The sequence below is a fragment of the Rhinolophus sinicus genome, linkage group LG07, assembly GCF_036562045.2.
Source record: "Rhinolophus sinicus isolate RSC01 linkage group LG07, ASM3656204v1, whole genome shotgun sequence".
Classification (NCBI taxonomy): Eukaryota; Metazoa; Chordata; class Mammalia; order Chiroptera; family Rhinolophidae; genus Rhinolophus; species Rhinolophus sinicus.
The window spans coordinates 62,418,535-62,438,560 of NC_133757.1; the positions used below are offsets into that span (position 1 = coordinate 62,418,535).

The 20,026-nt window shown below is 35.6% G+C and overlaps 1 protein-coding gene across 1 annotated transcript in view; it reads right to left on the reverse strand.

Annotated features, from left to right (window-relative positions):
* PTPN20 (protein tyrosine phosphatase non-receptor type 20) overlaps positions 1-16,344 on the reverse strand; it is a 48,686-nt gene extending 32,342 nt beyond the window's left edge. Inside the window, exons 1-3 of the mRNA XM_019718076.2 lie at positions 16,233-16,344; positions 14,709-14,711; positions 2,330-2,475 (exon numbers count right to left, since the gene is read on the reverse strand). Coding sequence (XP_019573635.1) covers positions 2,330-2,475; positions 14,709-14,711; positions 16,233-16,329 — 246 coding nt within the window. The 5' untranslated portion in view covers positions 16,330-16,344. The remainder of the gene's footprint in view (positions 1-2,329; positions 2,476-14,708; positions 14,712-16,232) is intronic.
* Between the last annotated feature and the right edge of the window lie 3,682 nt (positions 16,345-20,026).

The following is a 20,026-nucleotide window of genomic DNA, read 5'->3' on the forward strand; positions in this document are numbered from 1 at the left end:
TTCAGATGTCAATCAACAAGTTACTTGGTGAAAAAATGTTAAATTCTTGGAGATCATTTTTACCTTGAACTTCAATATTTTTCAACTTTCCTTAAAAAAATAGTCAATACAGAATATTCACTTCTTAGAACCTACCCACAAAGCTATCATTTTATAGACAAAAATAATAAAATAACAGCAATAAAATTATATAAACATATGAAAAAATATATATAAATAGTCTCACAATTTATTCCTTGTCCCATGAAGGAATTATAGCTAGGACACCAATGAAAGAATTCTTCCTTTCAAAAAAATTTCTTTACCAAGCGCAAATTCAACAAACATTTACTGAACATTTAGCATATATTTGGCACTGTTCTAGATATTAGCATACAAAGATGAATCAAAACCTGAAAATGGCTTCATCCTAAAGGAGTTGCCAGAGCAGTTGGTGAGTCAGACACGTGAACAATGTACGGAGACACCATTATAGATGACAGCTCTAGGTTGTACTTGAAGAGACAGGAAGGAAAGCTCCTAGAAAGGAAGTAGCATTTGAACTGGGCCTTCCTGCATCATCAGAAGTTACTCACATGAAAGTCTGCATGTGTGGAAGGAAAGAAGAGCAGAGGTAAATGGCTACCATTCCAGGTAGGAGGACAGGAATAAGGGCATGGAGGCATATACATCCTCTCGGGAAGCAGAGAATAGTATGGTAACAAGAGCACATGATCCAGCCCAAAGGGTAAAACTACCTGGAAGGCCTTGTTTCATATACAAGAGAAATTGAGATGTATCTAGTCCTACTTTATTTGTGGAGAAAGCTTTAGAGCCTGTACTTTTTATACTCTTCGGTAACTATTGAGTAGCCAACTTGGCACCACAAGTCTTTAAAAAAGGGTTGGCAACTCCTGCCATGGGGAATGAGCAGCCAGTGACGGTTTTAAGCAGTGGGATAATATAATCAGATTACCTTTTTAATCTTTCTGCAAACCAATTCTAAAGTTAACTTGGAAAAAAAAAATCCGTAGGAAGAACCAGCACAATTTTGTAAAATGAAAAATGAGGAAAACCTAGTCTTAACAGATGATAAAAATAATATAAAGCTATGCTAATTAAAACAGTTTGGTACCAGTATGTGAATAAACAAATCAATGGAAAAAGTCCAAGAATAAGTTTAAATGTATGTAGGACTTCAGTATATGATAAAAGTAGCATTTAACATCACTGAAGAGAAGTTTCCAGAGAACCTTGAGACAACTGGATGGCTATATAATGCGGGGTCCCTATCAAATACCTTAAACAAGTTAAATTCTAGCCAGATCAAAGACTTACACATTACAAAAATCATCAAAGTATTAGAAAAAACGTGAAAGAATTATTATGATCCTAGAGTGAAAGGGGAATTCCTAAAAAACACAGAAAACTCTGAAGCTCAAAAAGAAAAGCTTGCCATACTTGACCACTACAAATTAGCTATTTCTCTTTAGTAAACATACGCAGGCACACGTGTGTACAAGTATGTAACACAAACAACAAAGTGAAAACGTTATCACATATAACATATAAAAGGGATAATGTCTTCATTATATAAAGAGTTATTAATTGATAAGAAAAAGAATAAATAGAATATTGGGCAAAAAACCTGGAACAAAAGTTCACTGAAAATAAATATGAAAGTCTTAAAAACATATGGAAAGCTATTCTTTTGTTCTCAGATAAACAAATGTCTTTTAGATCATCAATGGGAAACCATTTGTCATTTAAGAAATAAGCAAAGATCCAAAAGTTTGATAGCACAAAATACCGGGTATCTTTCTAGGAATTTGTTCTGAAGAATATGCACACATATGCACATGCATATAATAGGGGTGATTGCTGTTCACAATAGCATATACTAATCTAAAGATCCATCATTGGGGACTATTTAAAGACAAGAAAGTCTTTATCCATATAATTAACTACTGTGCAACACTTAATGAGATAGAGCTGCATGTGCTGATAATATATTTGGAAATTATTTCTTACATGGGAAATTTGTTTGAAAGGAAATAAAGGGTAGCATAGTGTGTAAAGTACATGTCAACAATTTTTCTGGAAGTCTATATGACAAACTTAATAGTGGAAAGGGGGCCTAGGAAGGCAAGGGAGAAAAAGACGGAGACTTTATCCATTTTATAACTTTTCGTGCTATTTGACTTTTTTACTGTGTACACCTATTACTTCAAAAATGTAATATTTAAAAATAAGAACAATGTACTCAATCTAAAAAAAAAGAAAAGAAACCCTCTGGTAGTGACGTGGAAAAAGAAATCACATAGACATTTGTTAAGACCAAAATATTTACCATAAATTCCTGAATGATTTCATATCCTACTTTTTTCTGAAGCGTTATAAAACAATTCTTGATGGCTGACTGCTCATGAAAACTGAATATTAATGGTCGAACCTGAGCCAACTGAGTTAGCTCCCTTTCAGAAACAATTTGCATACCTAAGAAAGAGAAAAATTCATAGTTGTAACTTACTTGTATGTATGCGCAGGGAGATTTTGTTGTTTTTGTTTCCTTTTAAGTAAAGGCACAGCCACTTAAAAGATTAATGGACGTTTACTTTTTCAGAGGTGAAGAGTCTGTTACTTTGAAAGAAAGTATCATTGTTTTGGAAAAATTATGACTATTTACCTTGAAATTACACTAAACCTACTGTTCTTGGAGGAAAATGTAAGTGCTATAAATATAACAGATGCAGTAAAATGAAAAGTTTTCTGTTTTATAATGTGAATTGAGTGGATGTATTGACAATTATGCCAAGGCAAGCATGTGCAAGACTTTTCCCCTCCCTGAGACCAGTATTTGGAAGCCCCTAGAGTCTGAGATGAGAGGATGTGGGGAGTCTAACATACCTCTTACTGTAAAACAGATTAAGTACATATGCACACACACATGCACACATACACACACACACACACAAATTCCCAAGGATAGAGAGGATCTATATGATGTAATCAATAGAAATATATTTGTATTTATATTTATATTTATAAATAGTAACAACAGAAGAAAATACATTCTATTTAATACCACACATGAAATCATGTTTTGTTTTGTTTTAATGATGATCTTTTAGGTCATGTTGACAGTCTAGATTCCACACATCTGAAATTTTACACATCATGTCCACTGGCCAAAATGTAATAAATCTAGAAGTAAATATTAAAAGAATATTAAAATTTCAGAATTTTGAAGTAAAATGATCAAGTGAAACCATTCTCAAAATCTCTGTCTAAAGCCAAATAATATGAACTAAAATCAAGTTAATAGCAGCAAAAAATATACAAGAAGCCATTTAGCAGAAATGGACATAAAAAAGAGATGGAAGTTTATAAAGGTCTGCACAGCCCTGGGCAACTCCTCTGGTCTTGGAACACTACTATACCTGAAAGCTTTTTTTTGTAGAGGTGGGAGTCAGGGATTGTTGGTTGGGAGAGAGTGTCACAGAAATCGTAAAAAAATTTCACAGATAGCTCTGAACGTACTATGAGAAGAAGACTAGGAAGTGCAAAAGGGGAGATAATTCTCACAAGAGTAGAAGCCATTTTGATCATCTTTGATCCCCGACAGAAAAACCCTTAGAGCTTTCTTCCATTGTGTTCCAGCCTTGCTGGAAAAAGAAGCTGAGAGAAGGCAGAGAGGAAAGGTATAAGCCTGCGATGGACACAGTCGGTGACTCCCCAACACTGAGTCTACCCTCATCGTTAGTTAAAGTCATTTGTGATCGTTTCACAATAATCCCCTTGCCGGTGAATAATAATTCAGCAATAGGTAGATGATTTGAGTCAATGGGAAGCAAGGGGAAGTTTATTTGGGGCTTATGGGCAAGAGAATCGAGCCTCTGTCCCACCTTTGTCCCCTGCTCAGAAGCATAGGCCCTGATAGCCACAAGCAGCCCTATTGTGACCATAAAAGGAATGAGCTGCGTACAGCAAATATGAGGGGAGGGGGGGAATAAAAAACGTATGTTCTTGATGACAGCACTGAGCAACTAATGATATTGAACCTGGAATACTTCCTACCTCTGGGCTTCCATTATGGGAAAAATAGATTTCTTTATTGTTAATGTCATTTTGAATTTGGTTTCTTTTTATTGTAGCCTGGCCCAAGAATTCCAACAAGGTGTGCAGCTCAGGCTTCAGCTATAGATAATGGCAATCATTACAGAAAGAGATGTCTTTTAGCTACTCGGTGCTGACAACATCACTGGGCAGGTTTGAAGAGAAGGTGCTTCCCCATTATGATCCAAAAATAACACAACAGAATGGTCTGCCAAGAAAAGTGCTACCTTTGCCATGATGAGGAATCTAAGGGAGTTGGACACAACTGCTCTAACCACTGGCTCCTGGATGACACTACCTTAGCAACCATGAGGAATCAGAAAGTCACAGCCACAACTGCTGGCTCGAGTAACGTCCCACCACAGATACAATGAAGCACCAGGAATGCCATGCCTGCTGTGCTGTAGTGTATATCAGCAACATGGGTGCTTCTCTACACATTTAAGTCTTTTCTAAGTGCATACGATTCGTCAAACCTACACTAGCTTCGAGGCTACCTGGGAAATATAATTTTCAGTTTTCCTTCTGGGGCCATACAGGAAGGTGCATGAGGAGGAGAGTATAGTCAAAGTTGAGAAAGCTGATCTACAATACACGCCACATGACAATTCAACCACACCCTTTCAAGCATTCTGCTCCTTCCTCCCCAACCCTTCTACATACTTGCCATTGTATGCAGGCAAAACCCAGCCCTCAATGTATAGTTTATAATGAAGGATAACTAGATGCAAATCAAGTGGAATGAGAGTCAAGAAGAATTCATTCATGCTCAATGAGCAAAATCAAACAGATACAGAGCTATACATGTTAGTGAACAAGATGGAAATAAAACATGAGATGTGGGGGTAAAAATGAGTAATACAATATGGTGTGCAAAATTTTTTAATCCATTCTGAATGGAACATAACCTAACTTGTAGATCTACCATCTATAGAAAGAAGTAATAAGAATATTAATTATTTTAAATAATAGTACAAAAATAAGACAAACCCCAAAAAAATGAAGTGAAAACTCAGTTTACAGGCATAATAAAATAAAAGCTAAAAGTACATGATTACAGAACTAATAATAAAACATTGCAAGAAACAAAGTAGACAGTTGAAAATTAACTTATTTATAGGACAAAGACATATTTCTATAAATTAATGAAAAGAATAAAAGGAGAAAAAAAAACAAAAGATAATGCATATAAGGACTTCATCAGAAGCTCAGGAGAAACAGTGGGGACAAAGTGAGCAACTAAAGAAATCCTCCTTTATGGTGCAAGTTTGGAGAGGGGAGCAGCACCTTCTGCGGGAAAGGCATGAAGCCCCACCCAGTTTCTTTTTCCTATCTCCCCTAAGGACCAAAAGCATAAGAAGTTGAGAAGAGGGCAGCAAACTCTAATACCCTCAAAGCACAGGTTAAGACCCACTAACATTGGGGATAGGGAAAGAAGAAAATCATCTGGGCTCAGACCACAGCATACCACCTACCCCTGAAGAAAGGGCAGGATAACTGAGAAAGCACCATCCCAGGGATATGCCCCTTAACCAGGTTGAACAGGGGCAACAGAGAATGCCACTCCCTCCCTCAACCAGGTTAGGAAGCACTCTATTGCTAAGCAATGGACCAGATCATGGACAGGAACCTTCTCTGAGGTGTAGGTATAATAGGGAGATCTAAAGTAGAGAGCATAGTAAACACTGAGGTAAACCCTCTGGCATGCCATTTTCCATTCCCACCACAAGTTAACAATACAGGAATTTGAAACTGGTGGCACACTGAGAGTAACCACAGCAACATCAAGACCCAAACTCTGGTGAATTCCTAACTAAATTATCTCAACTCCTCACACTGAACACCTACCTACCAAAGCAAGAGGCATGTCTATTCCTATTTACCTCAGTCTCTAGAAGACAAAATATCCAGATTTCAACAATAAAATAATTATATGACACATAAAGAAGCTAGAAAAATAAAAAAAATAATAAAATAAAATTGTCAGGAGACAAAGCCATGAACAAAGCCATAAAAAAGAATCAGTGAGAAATGAAGAATACAATAACTGAAATGAAGAACGTACTAGAAGGAATCACGAGCAGACTAGATGAAGCATAGGATTCAGAGATTTGGAAGGCAAGGTAGCACAAAACACCCAATTGGAACAACGAAAAGAAAAAAAAGACTTTTTTAAAATGAGGATATTCTAAGAGACCTCTGGGACAACATCAAGCAACAATTTTTACATCATAGGGGTAACAGAAGAAGAGAGAAAGCAAGGGATTGAGAACTCATTTGAAAAAGTAATGACTGAAAACTTCCCTACCTTGTGAAGGAAACAAACATACAAGTCCAGGAAGAGCAGAGTCCTAAACAAGATGAACCCAAAGAGGCTCTCGCCAAGACACATCATAATTAAAATGACAAAAGTTAAAGACAAAGAGAATACTAAAAGCAACAAGACAAAGGCAACTGGTTAATTCCAAGGAATCTCCCATAAGATGTAAACAGCTTATTCTTGTCTGGGAAGCTCTTTATCTCTTCTTCAAGTTTAAATAATAGCCTTGCTGGATAGAGTAGTCTTGGTTGTAGGTCTAAGAAATTTCTCAACAGAAATTTTGCAGGCAAAATGGGACTGGCACGAAATATTCAAAGGGATGTAAGACAAGGACCTACAACCAAGACTACTCTATCCAGCAAGGCTATTATTTAAACTTGAAGAAGAGATAAAGAGCTTCCCAGACAAGAAAAAGCTAAACCCATATTACAAGAAATGTTGAAGGGACTACATTAAGAGGAAGGAGGGGAACATAAATATGAATAATAAAATAACAATAACCATATATCTACCAATAATCACTTTAAATTTAAATGGATTAAAAGCTCTAATCAAAAGACAGCATTGCTGAAAGGATAAGAAAACAAGACCCATACATATGCTGTCTACAAGAGACCCACTTCAGATCAAAAGACACACACAGACTGAAAGTAAAGGGATGGAATAAGATATTTCATGAGACTGAAATGAAAAATAAAGCTGAGTTAGGTAGTAATACTTACGAGGTCTGACAATTAAGTTCGTGAACTTGCCACTGTGCGCTTACATTGGCAGCACTGTACAAACAGTTCTGTAAGGTTTCATAACCTTGTATATCAGTGTCTCACAGCTGTGTTTGTGTCGACAGGTGGCAGTGTCTTGCTGAGTGGCGTTCGTTATTGTTGCGTGTTTTTGTGTGCTGTTGCAAGAATGTCAGAGCTTGAGTTAGAACAATGAACAAACATTAAATTTCTTGTTAAACTTGGCAAAAGTGGAAGTGAACTCAGGGACATGTTAGTCCAAGTTTATGGGGATAACGCCATGAAGAAAACGGCAGTGTACAAATGGATTAAATGTTTTTCTGAGGGGAGAGAATGCGTCACTGATGAAGAGAGGTCAGGGCGGCCAGTAACGAGCAGAACTGATGAAAACATTGCAAAAATTCATCGAATTGTGCATCAAAGTCATAGGCTGACTGTGAGAAGCATAGCAGACCAAGTAGGCATTGATAGAGAAACAGCTAGGCAAATCTTAACTGAAAATCTTGGCATGAGAAACGTGTGTGCAAAACTGGTCCTGGAGGGGGCCGGCCCGGTGGCTCAAGCGGTTAGAGCTCCATGCTCCTAACTCTGAAGGCTGCTGGTTGGATTCCCACATGGGCCAGTGGGCTCTCAACCACAAGATTGCCAGTTCAATTCCTCAAGTCCCCCGAGGGATGGTGGGCTGCGCCCCCTGCAACTAGCAACAGCAACTGGACCTGGAGCTGAGCTGCGCCCTCCACAACTAAGACTGAAAGGACAACAACTTGAAGCTGAACAGCACCCTCCACAACTAAGATTGAAAGGAAAACAACTTGACTTGGAAAAAAGTGCTGGAAGTACACACTGTTCCCCAATAAAGTCCTGTTCCCCTTCCCCAATAAAATCTAAAAAAAAAAAAAAAAAAAAAAAAAACTGGTCCTGGAGGAGCTCACCGATGAACAAAAGCAAAGAAGAGTCAACATTTGCCAAAAGCTTTTGGAGAGGCAAGACGATGTTTTGGGCAGTGCTATCACAGGAGTACCACTGATGAAACATGGGTGTACCAATAGACACTGAAACAAAGTGTCAAAGTGCACAATAGACGTCAGCCAATTTTCTACCACCAAAAAAGTTCCGTCAGTCCAAATCAAGAGTCAAAACAATGTTGCTAACCTTTTTTGATATCAGAGGGATTATTCATTATGAATTTGTATCAACTGGACAACGAGTTAACCAAGTTTACTATTTGGAAGTGCTGAAGAGGCTGCATTAAAAAGTTAGATGAAAACGACCTGAATCTTTCGCCAACTCATGGCTCTTGCATCACGACAATGCACCAACTCACAAGGCACTGTCTGTGAGGGAGTTTTTAGCCAGTAAACAAATAACTATTGGAGCACCCTCCCTACTCACCTGAACTGGCCCCAGTGACTTCTTTCTTTACCTGAAGATAAAGGAAATATTGCAAGAAAGGTATTTTGATGACATTCAGGACATCAAGGGTAAGACAATGACAGCTCTGATGGTCATTCCAGAAAAAGAGTTCCAAAATTGCTTTGAAGGGTGGACTAGGTGCTGGCATCAGTGCATAGCTTCCTAAGGGGAGTACTTCGAAGGTGACCATAGTGATATTCAGCAATGAGGTATATAGCACTTTTTCTAGGATGAGTTCTCGATAGACATTAAAACAAAGGCTATAATAAGAGACAAAGAGGGACATTAAATAATGATAAAGGGGTCAATACAAAAAGAGGATATAACCCTTGTAATGCATGCAACATACGAGCATCTATGAAACATATAAAGCAAATACTGACTTACATAAAGGGAGAGTATGATAGTGATACAATCATAGTAGGGGACCTAACCACCCCGTTCACACCAATGGACAGATCTTCCAGACACAAAATCAGCAAGGAAACAAGGCTTTAAATGACACACTAGAACAGATGGATTGAAATTATATTTTTAGAGCATTTCATCCAAAGCAATAGTATACACAATCAAGTACACAGAGAACGTTTTCTGGTTAGACCACATGATAGGCCACAAAATAAGTCTCAGTAAACTTAAGAAAAGTGAAATCATATCAAGTGTCTTCTCAGACCACAATGGCATGAAACTAGAAATCAATTACAAGAAAAAATATTTCAAAACACACAAACACATGGAGGCTAAATGACATGCAACTAAACAATGAATGGGTCAACAACAAGCTCAAGGAAGAAATCAAAAGATACCTTGAGACAAATGAAAATTAAAACACAATGACTCAAAACCTGTGGGACACAGCAAAAACAGTCCTAAGAGGGAAATTCACAGCAATGCAGGCTTACCTCAAGAAACAAGAAAAATATCAAATAAACAATAAAACCTTACATGTAAACGAACTAGAAAACGAACAGCAAACAAAGCCCAAAGTGAGTAAAAGAAAGGAAATAATAAAAATCAGAGTGGAAAAAAATGAAATAAAGTCCAAAAACAAATAAGAAAAGATCAATGAAAACAACAGATGGTTCTTTGAAAAGATAAACAAAATTGATAAAACTTTAGCCAATCTCATCAAGTAAAAAAGAGAGAGGATCCAAAGAAATAAAATCAAAAATAGAAGAGGAGAAGTGACAATGGACACCACAGAAATACAAGTGATTATAAGAAAATGTTACCAACAAATTGGACTATCTATAAGAAATGGATAAATTCCTGGAAACATACAATTTTCCAAAACTGAATCAACTGGAAACACAAAATGTAAACAGACTGATTATTACTAATGAAATCAAATCAATAATCAAAAAGCTACCAACAAACAAAAGTCCTGGACTGGATGGCTTCACAGGTGAATTTTACCAGACATTCAAAGAAAAATTAAAACCAATCCTTCTTGAAGTATTCCAAAAAGTTCAAGAGAAAGGAATGCTCCCAAACTCATTTTATCATGCCAGCATTACCCTAATTCCAAAACCACAAAAGACATTACCAAAAAAACAAAAAATTATAGGCCAATACTCCTGATTAATATAGACGCAAAAATCCTCAACAAAATATTATCAAACCAAATTCAGCAATATATTTAAAAAAATTATACACCATAATCAAGAGGGATTTATTCCTGGGATGCAAGGTTGGTTTAATATCTACAAATCAATTAACATGATACAGCACATAAACAAAATGAAAGATAAAAATCATATGATCATATCAATAGATGCAGAAAAAGTGCCTGATAAAATCCAGCATCCATCTATGTTAAAAACTCTCAACAAAGTGGGAATAGAGGGAACACACCTCAACATAATAAAGGCCATATACAACAAACCCACAGCTAACATACTCAACTGCAGGAAAAACTAAAATGACTCCTTAAACATCAGGATCAAGACAAGGATGGCCACTGTCACCACTTATAGTCAACATAGTACTGGAAGTCCTAGCCACAGTAATCAGACAAGGAAAGGAAATAAAAGATATCCAAATGGAAAAAGAAGAAGTAAAACTGTCATTATTTGCAGATGACATGATACTATAGAGACAGAAACCCAAAATTCCACCAGAAAACTATTAGAACTGACAAATGAATCTAGTAAAGTAGCAGAATAAAAAACAATATCCAGAAATCAGTTGCATTTTTATATACCAATAATGAATTGTCAGAAAGAGAAATTAAGAAAGCAATCCCATTTACAATTGCATCAAAGGAAAAACCTAGGAATAAATTTAAGCAAAGAGATAAAACTTGTACTCGGAAAACTATAAGTCACTGAAGAAAGAAACTGAAGAAGACACAAATTAATTGAAGCACATACTGTGCTCATGGAGAGGAAGAATTCACATCATTAAAATGACTGTATGACACAATGTAATCTATAGCTTCAATACAATCCCTATCAAAATATCAATGGCATTTCTCTCAGAACTAGAACAAACAATCTTAAAATTTATATGGAACCACAAAAGACCCCGAACAGCCACCGCAATCTTGAGAAACAAGAACAAAATTGGAGGTATAATGCTACCTGATATCAAACTATACTACAAGACTATAGTAATCAAAATAGCATGCAACTGGCATAAAAACTGACATATAGATCAATGGACCAGAGCAGAGAGCCCCAAAATAATCCCATGCCTATAATGGTCATTTAACCTATGACAAAGAAGGCGAGAATATATATTGGGGTAAAGACAGTCTATTTAATGAACAGTGTTCGGAACCCAAGTGGACAAATACATGCAAAACATGAATTTGGACCACCTCCTTACACCATATACTAAAATAAACTCAAAATGGATAAACACTTAAATGTAAGACCTGGAACCATAAAACTCCAAGGAGAAAATATAGGCAATAAATTCTCTGACATTGCTTTTAGTAATATTTTTTTTCTGATATATTTCCTTGATATATCAGAAACAAAAGAAACAAATAAACGAATGGGACTATATCAAATTAAAAAGTTTTTGCACAGCAAAGAAAACCACCAACAAATGAAAAGACAGCCTACTGAATGGAAAAAGATATTTGCCAATGATAAACTAATAAAGGCTTAATATCCAAAATTTATAAAGACCTCGTAAAACTCAACACCAAAAAACCAAACAATCCAATTAAAAAATGGGCAGGGGACATGAAGAGACATTTCTCCAGAGAGGACATACAAATGGCCAACAGACATATGAAAAGATGCTCAAGGTCACTAATCATCAGAGAAATGCAAATTAAAACCACAATGAGATATCACCTCACATGGCTGTCATCAATCAATCAACAAACAACAAGTGTTGGCAAGGATGTGGAGAAAAGAGACTCCTGTTGCACTGTTGGTGGGATTGCAAATTGGTGCAGCCCTTGTGCAAAACACTATGGAGGTTCTTCAAAAAATTAAAAATGGAACTACCTTATGACTCAGCAATTCCACTCCTGGGTTGTTACATGAAGAAATCCAAAACACTAATTCAAAAAGATATATGTACCCCTATGTTCACTGCAGCACTATTTATAATAGCCAAAATATGGAAACAACCCAAGTGCCCATCAATAAATGATTGGATAAAGAATATGTAGTACATATTTACAATGGGGTATTATTCAGCCATAAAAAAGAATGAAATCTTACCATTTGCAACACCATAGATGGAACTAGAGGGTATTATCGTAAATGAAATAATCTGACTGAAAAAGACAAACATCATATGATCTCATTTATATGTGGAATCTAAAGAACAAAATAAACAAATAAAACAGATAGATACAGAGAATAAACTGATAGCTGCCAGATGGGAGGAGTGTTGGAGGGGGTGGGTGAAAATGGGGAAGGGATTAAGAAATACAAATTGGTAGTTACAAAATAGTCACAGAAATGTGAAGTACAGCATAGAGAATATAGTCAATAATGTTGCTTCAACTATGTATAAGGGCCAGGTGGGTACTAAACTAACTGGGGGGATCACTGCATAAATTATATAAATGCCTAACCACTATGTTGCACACCTAAAACTAATATAAAATAATACTGAATGTCAACTGTAATTGAAAAACAATAATTTCAAATTCCATATGTAGCAGTAAGTTGCCCAAATAAGGTACAAAAAATTATTTTTAAAAAATTAAGGAGAGGATGGATATACCTTTCTAGATATTACTTAGAACTATAATAATCAAAACAGAATAATCCACAGGAACAAATAAGTCAATCAGTGAAAAATTTTGGAGAACAGGAAAGTATCTAAATATTTTGGGAGCTTAACGTATCATAAAAATGTATTTAAATTTAGTTTGTTACAGTGGTTTATTTCATGAATGGTGCTGGTATAACTGTAGTCAGTTTTCTAAACCTCTACCATAGTTAGCAATTAACTGCAGACAGATTAGTGACCTAAGCAGAAGGAATGGAGAGCAGGCAGGGAGGGAGGGAGGGAGGGAGGGAGGGAGGGAGGGAGGAAGGAAGGAAGAAAGGAAGTCCTGGGGAAATTTTAGGAGAGTGTTTGTATGTTCCTCCAGTAAAGATGACCTTTTTAAACATTCTAGAAACCCAGAATGTTTATGGGGTCTCCATATGAAGGTCTCCCTTCTTAAGGTATGAGGTAGGAGGAGAATTTATAATATACTTGTTAGACAGACAAGGTGTTAAGACTTCCAACATGTGAGGAGTTCCTACAAATTAATAAGGGGAAAAAATGGGCAAAGGATATAAATATGCAAATGAAAGAAGAGGCTAATAAACATACAATTGTTCTCACTAGCAATCAGAATAATGTGAATTAGAGTAATAAGGAAGAGCTATTTTTCATCCATCAGATTGGCAAAAATTAGAAAAAGGATTATCTAGTGATGATAAGAATGTGAGAAATTGGACTCTTCTAAATAGCTAGAGCAAGAATAAATTGCTCTAACCTTTTGGTAAGGAATCTGGTATTATCTACCAAAATACAAAATGACCATATACTTTGACTTAGCAATCCTACTTTATGGAGTCTAACAAAATTAAAGCATTAGGAAATATGAAATATTTTAAAAATATATGTTGCATAGGAACATATATTTTTCCTATATATATTTTATATATGAACATATATTTTCATATATAAAAGTACATAGGAAATATGTTTTAAAATATATGTTGCTGATTAATAAAAGAAAAAAATCGAATTGAGAATGGGCGAATTTCTTATAGCATTTCTGTAAAATGGAATGTTAGGCAGCTATTAACATGATGTTAGAATATGCATTAACTTATACACATATGATATAATTTAAGTTTACAAAATAAGGTAACAGAGTAATATATAGCACAGTTTTTATTTAAACTTTAAACAGAAAATCAATATTTTTTTATGTTCATAGAGAAACTTAATATTTGTTACCTCTGAGTCAAGATTTTGAATGATGAAAAGAAACTACTTTTTCTTTATATCTCTTTGTATTGACTTTTATTAATATAAGCATATATTGTTTGTGATTTAATTTTTTTGAATTTGGTCTTTTAAAATATTTTGTAAAACACTGAGTAGGTACAAAATAACAGTTAAAAATATCTTTGAAGTGTAAAATGACAACAATAGCCTACTCAATTTGAAAGAGAACATTACATTGCCCTCATGCCCCATGTGCCCTTCCCCTACTCAGGAAAAGCCACCATTCTGGATTGTGCTGTCATTCCTTTGATTTTGTTGGTTTGTTGTGCTTACCACATATGCTGTTTTGCATATTCTGCAAATTTATATAGATGGAATCCTTTTTTCTTTTAAATCTTGACTTTTATGCTGAGACTACATCTAGGTGAGTTTGTTCCGTTTCAGAGCGTACAAATACAAGTCATCTATTCTAGTGTTGAAGGACATATAGTTTGGAGAGATTTTTGTTTGTTTTACAGTTTACAGCTATTACAAATAAGGACGGTATGAATATTTTACATATGTCTTCTGAAGCAGAAGGTAAAGACTTTCTCTAAGATAATTAGGAAAGGAACTGCTAGGGTTACGAGTATATGTGAACATTAAAAAATGCAAAGTTGTCTTCTGTTGTGCCCCATATTCACCAATATTGACTACTGGCACAATATTTAATTTTTAACTATCTAGTATAAATTGTTATTTCACTGTCATTTAATTTTCACTTCCCTGATTCAAGATTAGGTTGAACACCTTTCCATACTTCCTCCTCTGTGAAGTGCCCGGTGGCGTCTGTTCTGTCTTGGTCAGCTTGGGCTGCCATAACAAATTACTGTACTGGGCGGCTTAAACAACAAACATTTATTTCCCACAGTGCTGGAGGCTGGAAGTGTAAGATCAGAGTGCCAGTATGCCTGGATTCTTGGTGGATGCCCTCTTCCTGGTTTACAGACGGCTGCTTTCTTCCTGCATCCTTACCAGGCCCTTTCCCCCTATATAAGGACACCAGTCCCATCATGAGGGCTCCACCCATTCAAACTCAATCACCTTCTAAAGGCCCCACCTCCAAATGCCATCACATTGGGGATTATAGCTTCAACATACAAATTTGGGAAAACACAAACATTCAGTCCATAGCATTCCTCCTGCCCTGGCCCCCACAGTTCATGTCTTTCCACATGCAAATTATATTCGTTCCATCCCAACAGCCCCAAAGTCTTAATTTGCCCAATATCAACTCTCAACTCTAAAATCCAAAGTCTCATCTGAGTATTATCTAAATCCGATACGGCTGAGACTGGAGGCAAGAATCCTCGTAAGGCAATAATTTGAGGGGTGGAGGAAATGTCCTCCACACCTCGATGGCGGTGGGAGACCTTGGTCTAACCTGGCAGAACTGTATGCCAAAGGGGGGATTTTACCATATGCAAATTATACCTCAATACTTTAAAAGGATTTCTTGTAAAGACTTGTATTTTAATAATTGCAGAGTGCGATATTGCATTAATTAGATTTGACATTTTTTAAATTGAAAAACTGTTATTAGAGATGATGATTCTGGCACTTGAGGTGAGGTTGAAATGGGTGATCTCTAAAGATCCTCTAATGCCAAAGTTTTTGAGGTATGTATGTGACCCCCTAACCTCACAAACAAAAGTTTTCTATATATATGAACATATTAATTCATGCTTATATATACGCTTATATATTACGTTTATTTATATTATATATAAACGTAAATATATATACATAGAAAAAATTTGGAATATTCTTCAGTATTATGATTTATTTTATTATACATCATTCTATTTCCTTTTTTCCCACAACATGTGATTATGTATAATCCAAACAAAGTTACAAAGTGTATATATACTGTGCAACAAATTAAAATTTAGGAAATGAGAATGTCATATTCAAGTCTGTACAACTCTATAATCCCTACTTTAAGAAAATGTAAATAGCTCATTTTATTAAAATGACACGTTTGATATATTAAAATAAAGAAAGGATAGAGAAATTTGTCCTTATGAATGTGGGCTGTGGAGCACTTTCTTCATTTTTAGAAGAAAATCCTAGAAAACCATGTTTTCCCCATTTTAAAAGTTTTCCTGGCTCTTTCCTGCATTTATATGAGAAATTTCTTTGTGCATGCCTTTGAAATACAGCCTCTTCAGGAATGTGCTAGGAGAAACAGGACAAAGTCATACCGGGAAGCTGAGCAGAAACAGTCTGGGATGGCCCTGCTAGCCCTTCACGCTCACTGCTCCACTTGTCTCTGAGGAAGGAGCCACCAGCTGTCTGCATGCTGTGCTCATTCTTACTAGAAGATAAATTTATATATTTGTTCATGTTGTCAAAGAATGCATACCTTTAAAAACCTCTGATAATCGACAGTAATTACTAAGTTGACACTCACCTCCCTTTCAGTTCAGCCTCCCACTTCCTTTGTCAACACCTGGAACTGGCCCACACCCAAAGAGATAACCCCAAAATCCCAATGTCGGGTCACAAACTCCATTTTCTCCCAGTTTTACCTGGCTTGCAAACTAGCCACTTTGGATCTATCCACCTTCTTTCCTCCTTTACCTAGGCTGTGGGAAAACAGTACTGGGGTCCCCAGGTCTAACATCAGCAGAGAGCCATTTGGAAAATACTGGTATATTACTGATTGGTTTCCTCTACCATTCCTCCACTGCAGCTAATTCTGAACTACCATTCTCAGAAAAAAGGAGCCCCTTCTAGAAAATGCAAGCCAGAAACAGGAATTCTTTCAACGTACTCTCCTTCAAAACGTATACTTAGATGCATCAACATTCTTCACTACTCCTTACTGTCTACCCGTTCAGAATTAATCCTTCCACATTCTAACTCCATGCCTTCTGTCTTCTCTCAGACATTTTTCTATAATTATCTTTGTGTATATAAGCAATTTCTCCCTATCTCCAAATTCTTGCGTATTATAAGGATACTTGGTTCTCTCTCATCAAAAACATAGAAAACGCTTTAAACTTTCTATTTCCATCTAACTACTGCTCTACTTCTAATAGACTTTTCAAATACTAGTCCATACTTGCTTTCTGCTTTCTTTCCAACTTCTCACTACTCAATGTATTTACTTATGTTATCTGCTTGGCTCTTGTTGCACTTTTATTTGCAAACCTGCTTAACAAAAGCCTTCTAATTTCACTTCTGAGTCTAATCTCCAGTGTCTAGAGAAAATTCTCCCTAAAATCCAAATTTAATTATACCTGCTTACTGACTTCAAGATAAATCAAGGCTCCTTACTGGACACATAAATTTAAGATGTTAGCAATCTGGTCCCTGCCTACTTTTTCATCATCTCTACTAATTTCCTTCATGCACTTCATGTTTGTTTTTTTCTTTTTTTGCTTCTGTGGGTAATTTCAGGTTTCTCTCTCTTTCTCCTTCTCATCTTTTCTTGGATTACCGTAAACACCTAATTATTCTCTATTTCCTGCCAGCTATTTTCCACCTTGCTACCAGAAATCCTCCTTGTCGATTAGATAGGAGATGGATGGATAGATAGATGGACAGACACTCCGTCTGTGCTTTATTTTCATTCTAACAGACAGAATAAAATGCATTTCACATATATCGATTTCTTCACACTCTGGCTCACATTATATTTTTGGCTTTACGTCTCATCTTCTCAAGCTTTCTGGCATTCCAATACATACATACTCTACAACTCTTAATGCATAATACTTCTCACCCTTAAAAGATATTTTCACAACTCCTTACCTTTGCTTAAAAATTTTCCCCCAGCTTGAAATTTTCTTCCCTCTCTTTTCACCTGCTAGATTTCTATTTATTGAAGATCCTAAATCCAACCAAAATATCTTTTCTTCAGAGAGCTGGTGAGGAACTACCTCCCTTGCATGTTTTTCTGCCTTCTGTACTCACAGTCCTTGGACTTGATAATAATATTTACCACATTGTATTTAAATTTGTCTTTTACATGTCTGTTTCCCGAATAAAACTGTAAGCCAAAGAGTGAGAACTATGTAATATTTTGCATTTGTACCCAGTGCTCAGCAATATAATTAGTAACTACTAATTAGTATATACTATTAGCATTTAATAATATCTGAAAATGCCTTTTGAATTACTATTATTTATTTGTTCATTTAATGCATTTCTGAAAGTTGTACTTACAAGTTGTACTTACTATACACATTTTTATGCAGTGCTATTCCAGTGACTATAGCTAATGTTACTTAGAAATCTCTAAGGGAAAATATCTCAATAAAATACTTCCTTATTTGATGTTTTTGCATATAAATTTGAGCATTTTATAAACATGAAAGTTGTCATTTCTTTTGTTTTTCCGATGGAAATTTACTTTTCTCCTGGTTCTTTCTTTTTCATACAAAGTACCAAGAAGTTACCATGCTAAGAGTCCAGTTGTTTCTAGCAGCACATTGTTTTCTTTCTAGAAACAGATATAATTTCTAATAAAATGTCACTGTGTACTGAGCTTTACCTTACATCAAGTAAGCACGGAATTGCTGAGATGATAGAGAAATTGAATTCTGTAGGAATATCTTTTTCTTGTATTAGTATCATCAATACATGCTATTTCTAGCCAAATCAAGTTGTACTTACTACAAAGAGCTATATCTTGAAAAAGATATATCAAACTTTTGAGGGCCATTATTCACTGTCTCCACTCAGAGGGCTAGCTATGAATACGAATAAATAGAAAACTAAATAAGCATATCAGTTATACCCTTCTGTAGGCTCTTTAAAAAGATCCTCATAATCACTATGTTGGAAATCCTGAAAAGCGGATTTTACCTCCTCTGAGTTAACTTCATTGGCAAAAACCTACAAGCATAAGAAAGAATACAAAATTAAGGCTAAGATTTCAGAAAAATAAAGTTTAAAATAAATATAATTTGTATAGCTTAAGAAAAACAGTAAGTTAAGAAATTCAAATTGGCAGTTATAAAAATAGTCAAGGGGTTATAAAGTACAGCAAAGAGAATGTAATCAATAATATTGTAATGACTATGTATGATGACTGATGGGTACTAGACTAATGGGGGTGATCATTTCCTAAGTTATACAGATGTTTGATCACGATGCTGTAAGCCTCAAACTATTGTATGTCAACTGTAATTAAAAAAAAATTTTTAATTATAAAAAAAGAAAAACATTAAGGTCTTCAGTAATAAAATTAAAACCATAATGACAGTGTGATTTTTCACTCCTAGAAAATCACTTGAAATATGTATCTTCTTATTAAATATTTTCTAATCTGTCAAAACAGAATACAGAGTACTATACATATACAAGTGATTTTTATTGAATCACCCATTATTTTCCAAAAGTTGATAAAAATAAGCTTCATTTTTCTTACAAACAAACAAAAAACTTCAGCCCAGAGGGGATTCTTATAAGGAGTGCTTATCACATTTAGTTTGCTGAAAATATAAAATTTCCAGCACTATGCTTTATTTGAGTACTTGAAAAATCGAATCTAGTAATTCTAAGCATGTCTCAGCCATGGGATTTATCCTGTCCAATGGACGTTAGTGTACTGTGTTGCGTTTGCAGCCTCCTGTACAGTACCTGACCCACTGCTAAACAAAACTGAATATAATCAGAGGGGGAAAAACACAGTAAAATAAAGATTCAGTAATCAATATTTTAGTCCTCAATTTTTCAATTAATCCATCCATTTGACACTTCCTTTCTGAAGGTCTAGTATGTACAGATACTGTTCTAAATGGGATGGATAAAACACTGAACAAGACAGACTTCTGTTGTGTTTGTTCTGCCCTTACGGTGCATATACGAGGTCTGATAATTAAGTTCATGAACTCATCCTAGAAAAAGTGCTACATACCTCGTTGCTGAATATCACTACTGTCACCTTCGAAGTACTCCCCTTGGGAAGCTATGCACCAAAGCCAGCACCTAGGCCACCCTTCAAAGCAATTTTGGAACTCTTTTTCTGGAACGGCCATCAGAACTG